This window comes from Onychostoma macrolepis, chromosome 19 (assembly GCF_012432095.1).
Source record: "Onychostoma macrolepis isolate SWU-2019 chromosome 19, ASM1243209v1, whole genome shotgun sequence".
NCBI lineage: Eukaryota > Metazoa > Chordata > Actinopteri > Cypriniformes > Cyprinidae > Onychostoma > Onychostoma macrolepis.
In genome coordinates this window covers 22,563,704-22,576,436 of record NC_081173.1, presented here as the reverse complement: position 1 = coordinate 22,576,436, position 12,733 = coordinate 22,563,704, and the positions used below count along the sequence as shown (strand labels likewise).

At 39.8% G+C, this 12,733-nt stretch overlaps 1 protein-coding gene and 1 long non-coding RNA gene across 2 annotated transcripts; both read left to right on the top strand.

The window, feature by feature from the left end:
* The first annotated feature begins 3,668 nt into the window (after positions 1-3,668).
* Positions 3,669-7,878, top strand: LOC131525990 (uncharacterized). Its single transcript, XR_009267342.1, has 4 exons — positions 3,669-4,206; positions 4,309-4,381; positions 5,847-5,881; positions 7,442-7,878. It is a non-coding gene; the product is annotated as an uncharacterized LOC131525990 (long non-coding RNA).
* A 2,773-nt stretch (positions 7,879-10,651) lies between these two features.
* LOC131525149 (C3a anaphylatoxin chemotactic receptor-like) lies at positions 10,652-12,235 on the top strand. The gene is given in 4 exon segments (XM_058752519.1): positions 10,652-10,730; positions 11,091-11,643; positions 11,746-12,015; positions 12,017-12,235. Coding segments are annotated over 3 exon segments (1,041 nt in total). The 5' UTR covers positions 10,652-10,730; position 11,091.
* Positions 12,236-12,733: the final 498 nt, after the last annotated feature.

Genomic DNA, 12,733 nt, shown 5'->3' with positions numbered 1-12,733 from the left:
GTCCTCCAACGCCTTCGCCAGCACCACCTATACCTTAAACTGGAAAAATGCGAGTTTCATCAGACCCAGGTTCACTTCCTAGGGTACATTATCGACGTGAATGGGGTGCAAATGGACCCGGCCAAGGTGGAAACCGTAAGGAACTGGCCTCAACCGTCCACTATCAAGGAGCTCCAACGGTTCCTTGGCTTCGCCAACTTTTATCGGCGCTTCATTGCCCAGTTCAGCCATTTATCAGCCCCCTTAACCTCTCTCCTTCAAGGGAAACCGAAATCCCTCACCTGGACGTCTCAAGCGGAACTCGCCTTCGAAAAGTTAAAATCCTCCTTCTGTACCGCTCCAATACTCACCCATCCGGATCCCGATCACAGCTTCGTGGTAGAGATGGATGCTTCAACAGTGGGGGTGGGGGCAGTGTTGTCCCAGAGGAAAGGCGAACCCCAGTACTTCACCCTTGCGCCTACTTCTCTAAGAAGATGTCACCGGCCGAGCAAAACTACGACATCGGGAACCGCGAACTACTGGCCATCAAGCTGGCGCTGGAGGTGGCGGCACTGGCTGGGCGCCCAACATCCATTCGAGGTGATTACGGATCATAAAACCTCCAATACCTTCGAAGCCAAACGCCTAAATCCCCGACAAGCCCGCTGGGCCCTTTTCTTCACGAGATTCAAATTTACCATCACTTATCGTCCAGGCCATAAGAACCTCAAAGCCGACGCTTTGTCTCGTCTGCACCAACCAGACCCCTCACCTGAGAACCCAGAGCCAATCCTGCCGCCTAACATCTTTGCTTGTCCCATCATCTGGAAGGTGGATGACCAGATCCGTGCCGCCACTCAAGAGGAACCTGCTCCTCCGGAAACTCCCGAGGGGAAGCTGTATGTCCCGACCACTCTTCCAATCCCCATTCTAGATTCAACCCACACGTCTCCAGGTTCAGGTCACCCAGGCCGCACACGCACTCTCATGCTCCTTTGGAACAAGTACTGGTGGCCCAACATGAAGCAGGATGTGGCCCGTTATGTTCGAGGCTGTTCCGTCTGTGCCATCACTTCAACCCCCCATCACTTACCTGAGGGCAAACTGCTACCACTACCCATTCCTCGCCGACCCTGGTCCCATATCGGGGTTGATTTTGCCACAGACTTACCCCCCTCAAATGGATCAACTACTATTCTGGTTGTAGTCGATCGATTCTCAAAGGCTTGTAAATTAATCCCATTACGAGGCTTACCCACGGCCCTCGAAACGGCGCGCCGCTACCCCGCTATACCAACCTGGCGACCAAGTTTGGCTCTCCACGCGGGATATACGCCTCCGTCTACCCTGCAAAAAACTAAGCCCTCGCTACGTCGGCCCTTTCCCCATACGAAGACAAATCAACGAAGTCACCTACGAGCTCCAACTCCCCCCAACTTACCGTATATCACCTACCTTTCATGTGTCGTTATTGAAACCATTCACTAACCCCGTTCTCCCTCCTTCCACAGAGCCCGAAGTGCCTCCTCCTCCCGAAGCCGAACCCAGTGAAACCATCTACCGAGTTAAAGAGATCCTAAACTCCCGGCGGCGGGGCGGCCGACTCCAATATCTAGTGGATTGGGAGGGATTCGGCCCCGAGGAGAGATCATGGGTGAACCGAGAGGATATACTGGACCCCTTGCTCCTTTCCGACTTTCACCAGTCACACCCCAACTGCCCAGCCCCAAGAGGACGCGGTCGCCCTCGCCGCCGGTCCCGGGCGCCGGGAGACGCCCGTGGGGGAGGGGGTACTGTCACGGATCCGCCCACAACCACACCTACACCAAACATCGACACCCGTTCACAATCACCCGAGTACTGATTACCACCTGACTCCAATCACCAAACACCCTACATAAAGTCACTCACCACAATCCTTCGTTGGTTGGTCTCAAGGTCGTAAGCTCATCATCTTCCCTCACTTACCTCTTGGATTCCTGGACTCCTCCGTGCCGTAAGCCTTGCACTCAGACCTGTTTGAAAACGAAGAATGTCTTTAAGTTGGACTCACCTCTTATGTTGGAAAACGATTCCAGCACTGTTACTACTTGGTTCTGTTATCCTTCGGAATCTGTTTAAGTTTGCAAAGAAAGAATTAAAGAAAAGTAATTCGACTCACCTGTGTTTGTCTCTCAGTCCAACCCTGACACATAAAGTCGGTAAATGTGGTGTTTACCTGTAATAAACGTAATATGAGTTTACCTTATGTGTCTGAACCCAGAGTCTCTGCATCAGTAGGAAAGCCATAAAACGAGCTTCTTCCATCCGAAGACTTGTGTTGCATTTCGGGGCAAAGCAAAAAAACATTGTCGAACAAAAATATAAAACGGGAAACCATTCATTGGTTATTCTACAATTAATTGAATTACCAATTATACTACAATTGGAAGATACTGTAAATTGAGAAACTGTTCGGCGTGATGACGTTGAATGTCTCCGACAGCGCCTGTAGTCCTATTTAGCAACTTGTTAGCAACCGTCTTTTTTAAGAAACGTAACAGTTTAAAAAAAATCACGAGTGGGGTGTAACTGGTGTGTTTTATGTCGTAGAATAAAACGTGAAAGTATCTTGTGCCTGTGTGAACCATGGACCTTATTTAAGGGATTTAACCAAAATCCCATTCAAAAACCCATTGACTCTGGGACGATGGAAGTACTAAAATGCTAACTCGCTTCCGGGGTTTTGCCTACAAAGTGACATTATAGTTCCACCCCTCTATTGCTTGCGCTTATCGCTATGCGGTGATAGCAGCGTTACGGAGCCCTTCTCCTAGTCCTTTATTAGCTCCCAAGTCTAGTCTTAGGGTGAATCCCATTTCTCTGTCTTACCCCTTTCCCTTCCCCTACCCCTTCGTCTTACCCCTAGCCCTTGTCCCTCAAAACCGAGTGGTAAGCGCTAGGGGTGAAAACATACCCGTATGAAATGAGACACCACTTGGTTACGGTTACGTCATCATACACCATCGCTAGCTGGCTGCTACGTCACCAGAGCTGACAAGTGTTGATCACAAACTTTGGATCGTTTTACAAACTTGTTAAAACTGTAGACATGCATGGAGTCCATTCAAGGCTAGTCTGCGGGACTGTTGTACAAATCAATCTGATCATTCCATAACACCTGATACATATCATGGTTGCATGAAAACAATGCAAAACAAAACAATGTATAAAATGACATTAGATGTATTTACACCTACTGTTTAATGCAGCTCAAGGGTGGCATGAATGCACTTAAAGCAAGTGACCACTGACTTGAATGGGTATTTAAATCATTCGCTCAGCCGATATTTGGAGAAAACAGCATTATTCCTCCTTGTCTGATATTGCTCAACTATGTGTTCTACATATAAAAAACAAAAACTCATAGAAACGGATGTCACGTCAGTTTTTTTCTGCGGTTCAGAACAGAACATGTCAAAGATATTTGCTCTGATCAAAGCAATAAATTGTATTTTGAAGTAAATTAAAATAGAAAACCATTATTTTAAGTTGTAATACTTTTTTCTGTATTTTTGATCAAATAAATGCTGGCTTGATTAGCATTTCACGGAAAGAGTAAAAAAAATGTGTTGTAATATACTGTTTCAATATCTTAGAGAAACTAACCCAGACAGCAGTTGACTCTGTGCCGGATCCGTTTTCAAACCGGCAAATCCGTATTACAGTCACATCCGTTTCAGTGCTGTAACACGGATCCAGCCCGGGCCCGGTTTCAGTGGGCGGGAACTACTGTCGCAGAGCAGATCCGGGCCGCGTCCGAAACGAGCGCGTGTTCAGAACAGAAGACGTCAAAGATATTTGCTTAGATCAAAGCAATAAATTGTATTTTGAAGTAAATTAAAATAGAAAACCATTATTTTAAATTGTAATACTTCTAAATATTACATTTTTTTTCTGTATTTTTGATCAAATAAATGCTGGCTTGATTAGCATTTTGCGGAAAGAGTAAAACAAATGTGTTGTAATATACTGTTTCAATATCTTAGAGAAACCAATTTAAGTGGAAGGATATAGTTTTTTTTAAACAATGCTTACACACAACATTCTGGTCCACACTCACACCAGATGGTGGCGGTAATGCACCAAAAAGTTGTTTGCCAACCGCCAATAAACCTTAATAGAAGAAGAAGACATCAAGAAGATCGAAGCAGACGGACTGCACGCTGTTAAAACTTCACCGAGGTATGTCACACCGTGTTATCACACTGTTCTACTAACAAATTAATTTCTTATTATGTTGTGTACACGATAACTTAAAGGTTTGGTGTTTTTATTGCTCCTTAGATCGGTGTTGGACCGGCGAACACTTTAGGCCTATTATCAGAGGACTTGCTAACATGAAGAAAACGGTCCAGAGGTCTGTAATTATACGTAATTAACGAATTTTAACTTAATTACTTAATTTAAACTATAGTAATTTTGACTGCTTCCATTAAAATTTAATGTTTAAGATTGCTGCCTGTCATGGTGGGCTAGCAGTGTTAATGTTTAAGTACTAACCCTCAAGGCTGCATGCATTTATTTGATCAAAAATAAAATTAAAAAAGTAATATTGTGAAATATCATTTGAATATATTTTAAAATGTAATTTATTCCTGTGAATTTTCAGCATCATTACTGCAGTCTTCAGTGCACGATCGTTCAGAAATCATTCTAACTTGCTGATTTAGTGCTGGATTTTTATTGGTGCTCAGTTATCAGTAATGATTCTTATTATTATTATTAGATGTAAAAAAAAAAAAAAGTTTTTGCTGCTTAACATTTTCTGGAAACATTTTTATGATTCTTTGATGAATAGACAGTTCAAAAGAACATCATTTATTTGAAATATATATTTTGCTTCATTATACATTTTTTACTTTTATCAATTTAATGCCTATTTGCTAAATAAAACAGTCATTTCTATTAAATAACACACACCAAACATGTGAATGGTTGTATATCATGGTTTCTGCATATATTAAGGAGCATAACTGTTTTTCAACTGATAATAATCAGAAATGTTTCTTGAGCAGCAAATAATAATATTAGAATGATTTCTGAAGGATCATGTGACACTGAAGACGAGTAATGATGCTGAAAATACAGCTTTGATCACAGGAATAAATTACGTTTTACAATATATTCATAAAAAAACATTTTAACTGATAATTACTTTTAAAATTGTAATTAAAATATAATTTATTTCTGTGATGGCAAAGCTGAATAAATAAATGCTTTTCTTTTTAACTTTTTATTCATCAATAAATCCTGAAAAAACTATCACAGATTCCCAAAAAATTAAGCAGCACAACTGTTTCCAACATCGATAACAACGGAGTATCAAATTAGTATATTATAATGATTTCTGAAGGATCATGTGGCACTGAAGACGAGTAATGATGCTGAAAATTCAGCTTTGATCACAGAAATAAATTATATTTTGAAGTGTATTAAAATAGAAAACCATTTTATTTCATTTCATTATTTTTAATACTTCACAATATTTTTTTTTCTGTATTTTTGATCAAATAAATGCTGGCTTGATGAGCATAAGAGACTTGTTTCAAGAACATTAAAAACAGTAATGTGTCCAAACTTTTGACGAGCCCAGTCCCCTTGAATAAGCAGGCAGAACGCTTTCAAGCACACTGAATGATAGAAACAGAGGGGCACTGAGGAGATATACATGTATTACATTATATTGTTTGGTATGGTTTTTATTTATAAAATCTTTGCCAAAATATGCTTTTATTTCTGTTAACGGTATGCTCCATGTTAATTGGGTAAATGAACTGAGAAATTGTCCAGCAACACTATATAACGATCTGTTTCAATTTCAGGTTCCACCTGAGAGCCGGGACTGTCGAATAGTAAGGTGAGTCCATTTTTTTTGTTTGTTTGTTTTTTTAGTTTTCAGTGGAGTTTGAGTTATTCAAGCTATTTGAATGCCACAATTTATAATTGAGTATTGATAATAATGAGTGCCTGATAATGTTACAACTTGTGCTGTTCAAAACATACTGTTTGTTAGGGCCGATTGAGGCTTGCAGCTTTCTGGAGAAATGCTCCTTCAAATAACTTCACACTCATCCTGAACAATATACCTGTTATAACAGTCATAGTCCTCTAGCAATGCTATAGTCTGTGTGTCATTTGGGTACAAACCCTTTTTCATCTCAAGTCGGTGATTAAAGGAAGTGTGTATGACACTGATGTCCCATGCACTAATTTCCACAGTGGAGCATGTTAATAAACTGTGACTCTTATGTGTAAGGCTTAAACATTGCCTTCCTTGCTTTGTAATACTAAATGAAACAAATACATTCATAACATATCTGTGTAATATGCAATTAGTTGTGTATTTTTTAATATATAAAACAGGTGGCACAGGTTCTCCTTGCTTTTCTTCTGTTATATCAGTTATTATACTTCACACCTATGGGCAGTAAGCAGAATGAACATTATCTTTGTTACACACAAAGCAGGACAAAATTACTCGATTACAGGAAAATTAAAAAATGCTAACCATGGATAACATTGATGTGGAAAAGAACTGGAAGTGAAAAATGCTTACTGATGCTCCAGAAGGAAACACGATACATTAAGGGGGTGAAAACTTTTAAACAGAATGAAGGTGTACATTTTTCTTATTTTGCCTAAATATTTTTTTCATTTAGTACTGCCCTTCAGAAGCTACAGAAGATACTTCCCAGACAGCAAGCAGTGTCGGCCCAGATCCGGCCCGCATCTGGCCCGCATTGATTTCACGCGGGCCAGATGTGGGCGGATCTGGGCCAACACTATGTTGCTGTCTGGGTTACATGTTTCCACAATGGTTCAATTTACCATGAACTTCAAAGTTTTCACCCCTTAATACATTAGTTTTTCTTCTGGAGCATCAGTGAGCGTTTAAACCTTCTGTAATAGTTGCATATGAGTCCCTCAGTTGTCCTCTGTATGATTTTGAGATCCATCTTTTCACACTGTCACTGCTGGAAAGTGTTCAAATACACAAAAATGTTGGAAAAGCACAGCATTTGTGGGAGCTGAAGGATTTTTCTGAAGAACAGCAGACAGTTTAACTGTTCAGAACAAACAGGGACTCATGAACCACTATCACTAAACAAAACACACAGCTGTGGATCATTCAGGAACAACACAGTATTAAGAATCAAGTGGATGTAAACAACTGGGTCATTTTATAAATTCAACATTTTTTCTCTTGTGGACAATATGTAAATATCTTATCCCTCTTATTTTGGTAAAATAATTAACATTTTGCAGATTCTGCAAGGTGTATGTAAACTTCTGACCTTATGTGTGTGTTTGTGTATATATGTACTGTATGTATGTATGTGTGTGTGTGTGTGTATAATATATTTAATATTAATATTTTAATATTAAAAAGATATTTAATCTTTTTTTTTTTTTTTAGAGACAACGAAAAGGGGGGAACTGTCTTTAAGCTGTGGAGTCAGATGGAGGGCTCGCATTTACCTCAAAACGGCATTGCAGAAGACTCGAACAACTAGAACCAACTCAAGCACACAACGGTGACACACATTTGTAAGACCTTTCCCTGTGATATAAAATTTCCCTGTGGTAATTATTCAGATTCTTCTCATTCTCATTGTGTAGCACTGTTTTAAGCTTAGTGAATATTATGTACAGTAAGCACTAGAAGTAGAGACTTGTACTACTTGGGGTAGTTTTAAATTAACTTTAATTTTGCTTTTGATGCAAAAATTATCAAAAGAAAAGATGTAGTGTAGTAAAAGATGTTTTGTGTAGTAATTCAATTGTTTTAATATGAATATTGTTTTAGTAGTGTTCAGGACAGTAATTGTCTGTACATCTAAATCAGTTCTTTAAACTTTTGTTGTCTAAGACCTTGATATTATACCTTAAGGGAAAAAGAAAGATATTTAATTATGTATTATGTACCCAGACAGCAAGGGTGTCGGCCCAGATCCAGCCCACATCTGGCCCGTGTGAAATCCATGCGGGCCAGTTGTGGGCGGATCTGGGCTGACACTCCTTGCTGTCTGGGTAAGATGCTTGTAATCATTGCTTTTAAAGGTATTTATCATTTCTACTTAAATAGTCATTATCTACTTGTATGATTTGTATTATCTGGGAACTGTACAAATACTGTGGCATATGGACATTACTCTTTTTATTTGTAACTTTTAAATGCAATACTCTTTTTAAATGCATTTTCTGTAAAGCTGCATTGGAATATGTATTGTGAAAAGCACTGTACAAATAAACAAATTGTGTTTGAATTCTAGATATGTATACAACTTATTTGTGTGTGTGTATAAAGGCCTATATATAATACACAAAATGAGCTGGCCCAGATCCGGCATGGTACTGGACCAGATCCTGCCCACATTTGGGCCAAATCACCATAAAGGAATCTGCATCTGGTCTGGAGCTGGCCCAGTTCTGGCCCAGATCCGGAAAAAACGGATCCATGCCGGTATTGGCCCGTTGTGCCAAAAGACACCGGCCCAAGTCCGTTATGCGGATCTGGGCCAGAACGTCTGATGGGTCTGGACCAGATCTGGCCCAAATGATTTTTGCTATCTGGGATGAGTGCAAGCCGCCTTGGGGTCTATGCGCCTCTCTCAGAAATCAAAGCTTTGTCTGGAGTTATATCAACTCGACAAAAATCTGATCACAGACTCCTGCAACACATCATAAGTTACTTAAAGTTCAAGTGAGCTTTATTGTCATTCTGCTATGAGTAGGCTACTGAACACTTTCTTTCTATTTCTATTTTTTTCTTTTTCTTTCAGCTTCTTTTTTTCTACTAGTGCTCTTATTTAAGATTGTGGATGCTGTCTCTTGTCAAATTTGTACACAAAGTTTCACTGGAAAATAAGAAGAATAAAGTTATTTTTCTTTTTTGCTAAAGTTTTAAATAGAAGATATTTACAAAGTTATAATTTTAATTAAAAAAATAATACTTTAGTTATACAAAGCAAATTTGTTAAATGAAAACTACGCATCGAACAGATTTGCATTTAAAATGGTATTTTCATGTAATTTGGCGAACTTCCGGTTTAAGCCACGCCCACTTCCGGATCTATCCGAATACAGATACAGATACAAATCATTTTGAGATTGTCACAGATACAGATACAGATACAAATAATGGCTCCGCTGCACACCCCTACTGCATACACAAAACATGGCAAGACTTGATCAGAGTAGAACAATAGTAAGTGAAAATCTAAAATGAATGATAAGATCCATCAAACACTAAGAAGGACGGGGTCTGAACCACAGAACTACTGCAGAAGAAACAGCAAACCTCAATATTCACTTTGTTTCTGCAAAAACTGACCACAGAGAACTTCACAAAGCCAGAATCTATGAAGAGCTTGTAGGGGGGCTTTGATCAGCTCACGAAGCCAGTCACTCAGGAACTCTCGCAATGCAAATGTCATGTCACAAAACAATAAACTCTTTGATCAGGCTTTGAGCTCTTTGTGAAGTCAAACACTCAGGAACTCTCACAATGCAAATGTCATGCCGCAACAAAATAAACTCTCTAATCAGACAAGAAGATCTGAGAGAAAGACCATTTGCTCATTGGCCCATTCACCCATCCTTTCCCCCTGGGCACATGGTCCTGGTCAGTGAAAGTTGACAAAGAAATGCCAAGAACTCAAGCTGCTACTCTTACATAAAATATTTACTATATGTTCAGAAGTCATGAGCGTAAACTCTGCATGTTTGGTATAAATTTTATAGTCTCGGTGCGATTGGAAATGTGATCTCAGTCCCATATCAATAGAACAGACCAAAAATAAAGATCTCAAATCTGAGAGAAATTCTGTTCTTCTGGTATGGGTTGTGCCCCTGATAAGGTCTTTTGTTATTTTTATACCCCAGGTCAGATAGGGCCTTCAATATTTCATGTCCCAGCAAAAGGTCTTGTGAAGCTTTTATTATGTTAAATTTATGATTGTTTTGTTCTGATCTGAGTATTTAAAGAGGATTGGCGAAACATTCAAGGAAGCATCTGTAAACAGAACTTCCCACAGGATTGCCGTGTGAAAAATAAATGTTATTTCTTGATTTATTCCAGACTCTGCTGAAATCATTATGACTATTAGACTGTGAGGAGGCTTTTGTTACCGCAAATCTATGGCCAGGATAGGTCAAACTGAAGGAAAGAAAAGACATACACGCAGAACACCTTCGACCAAGCCGCTGGATTCCGCTGTTTGGGCTAGCGGGTGGATTCTTACAAGCTAAAAAAAACCTTTAACCACAGACACCAATGCAAAATATGAAAAAGATGGTGTCACGATCATAAAACCAGAACAGTTGGAGCACCAAGATGAACTTCAGCATCTGCCCTGGCAACTCAATCATCTGACTTGAATATTATCAAACCACTATAGATAGTTTTGGAGAGAAGAGTAAGAACAATTTGCCTTTAATACATTTTCCAACCTTCTTAGAATACATTCATAAAGGACAAACAGGAAGGGGTAAGAGACTTACATAAATGTATATGCTAATATAGCTCTCCTCCCCCTTCCTGTTTGTCCTGTTTTCTCTGCAGAGGAATAAATGAGCAAACAAATGACATTAAAAAACAGAGATGAGCTCACACTGGTGTGATTTCAAAGAACCAGACACTTGTGATTCATTCACCAAGGATTACTGCAGCAGTGCATCTGTTTTGTAAAAACACTTGTGAACAGGTAAGAACACTCACATCAATTCATCAGCACATTATTCATAGTAAATATGTATGTACGTATGTATATAGATAAACTACCAATTCTTGCAAGACCAGTAAATCACACTTTGAATACACTTGTGGTGTAATGATCACAATGAGGGTTTTATCTTGTCTGATTATAGTACAGATTTTTGGTGTTTCCTCTATGTACAAAATCATGAAAATTTTCAAGCATTCAAGCATTTTAGAAATTCCTGTGGGAATTCAGGGCAACTTAGTCTTTGTAGTTGACTTACAAACTGACACCATGAACAAACGGATCTGTTATTAAACAAAAAAACTGAAGGAACATTAATACATTTATCTGTCTTGATTGTAGAATGACCTCAAATACAACTCTTCTCCATGACATCCACTCTGAGGTCTCAAATCACCATGCAAACACTACAGTGGACACTGAAGACATCGTGAATAAGGTCAGCATTGTCTTCCTCGTCTTCATCATTTTCTTCGGCACCACCGGGAACTCTTTGGTCATCTGGGTGGCTGGCTTCCGTATGAAGCCCAATGTCACTAACGTTTGGCTGGTTAATCTTGCCGTAGCGGACCTGATCTTCTGCCTGACACGAGTCACTTCACTCATCAGAGATTTTTTCTATAACTACTGGCCTTTTGGAGTTTTTCTCTGCAAGTTCACTGGCTTCTTCAAGTACGCCAACATGTTCTGCAGTGTTTTTCTTCTGGCTGTCATCAGTGTGGATCGAGTGCTCTGCGTCTGGTGTCCAGTGCTCACCAGAGAACGACGGACGTTATGTGCCGCTCGGGTGGTCAGTGTGGGAGTTTGGATTGTGGCGGTTATGTTCAGCTCACCATACTTTGTGTACCGACAGGTCTTTCCCGGCAAGAACAATTTGAGCCAATGCTCATTGAAGGTTACTTTTATGTCTGCATGAATCCTTGCATATTATTAAGTGATCATTATGTAATAATATATTAGCAAATATGTAAATGTATATTTATCATTTCAATTTCAGGAGAAAGGAGCAGAAGCAGGTGACAATTCAGCAAAGTATGTCTACTACTGCATTCGTTTCATCTGTGGATTCTTGTTGCCCTTCCTGGTCATCCTTATCTGTTACATACTAGCTGCTGTTGGGATACGCAGAACGCGGCTCTCTGGAAAATCGAGGCCTCTTCGGATTCTTGCTGTATTGGTCTGTGCCTTTTTCTTATGTTGGGCTCCATACCACTTTATAGGGCTGGTCAAGTTGGTGAATGAAGACAATGAAGCAGTAAAAAAAAACACTGAATATGGCTTCAAAAGTGGCCTATTTCAACAGCTGCATTAACCCGGTTCTGTATTTCTGCATGGGATTGGATGTTAGTCGACGCTGCAACCAAAGTTTGTCTGGGATTTTTCGTAGAGCACTTATGGAGGATGGCCAAAGTTTTTCACAGCAAGGCACTGGGGAAGAAAGCTCCATTCCAAAGACTGCAGATATTGAGTGTGTTAATGTAGTTTAAGAGAACTTTTTACAAGGCCGTTTTTACGATGAGACTGATAGCATGAAAATATTTCTTTGCTGCATGCATTGTCTCCTCCACCAGGGCCGGATTATCCATAGGCAGGATTGGGTGAGTGCCCTGAGGCACCAGCCAATAGGGGGGCACCAAGTGATTATGATAATGACAAGACCTTTACAATATTTTTCATGTTTTGTATATATTATTTTGCTGGAAGTGAACAGTTAATGATACAATATATAGAGAGAGAGAATATCAAATATATGCACTAATGCACGCATATAAAGAATAGAGGGGTGGAACTATGATGTCACTTTGTAGGCAAAACCCCGGAAGCGAGTGCATTTTAACACTTCCATCGTCCCAGAGTCAATGGGTTTTTTGAATGGGATTTTTGTTAAATCCCTTAAATAAGGTCCATGGTTCACACAGGCACAATATACTTTCACGTTTTATTCTACGACATAAAACACACCAGTTACACCCCACTCGTTATTT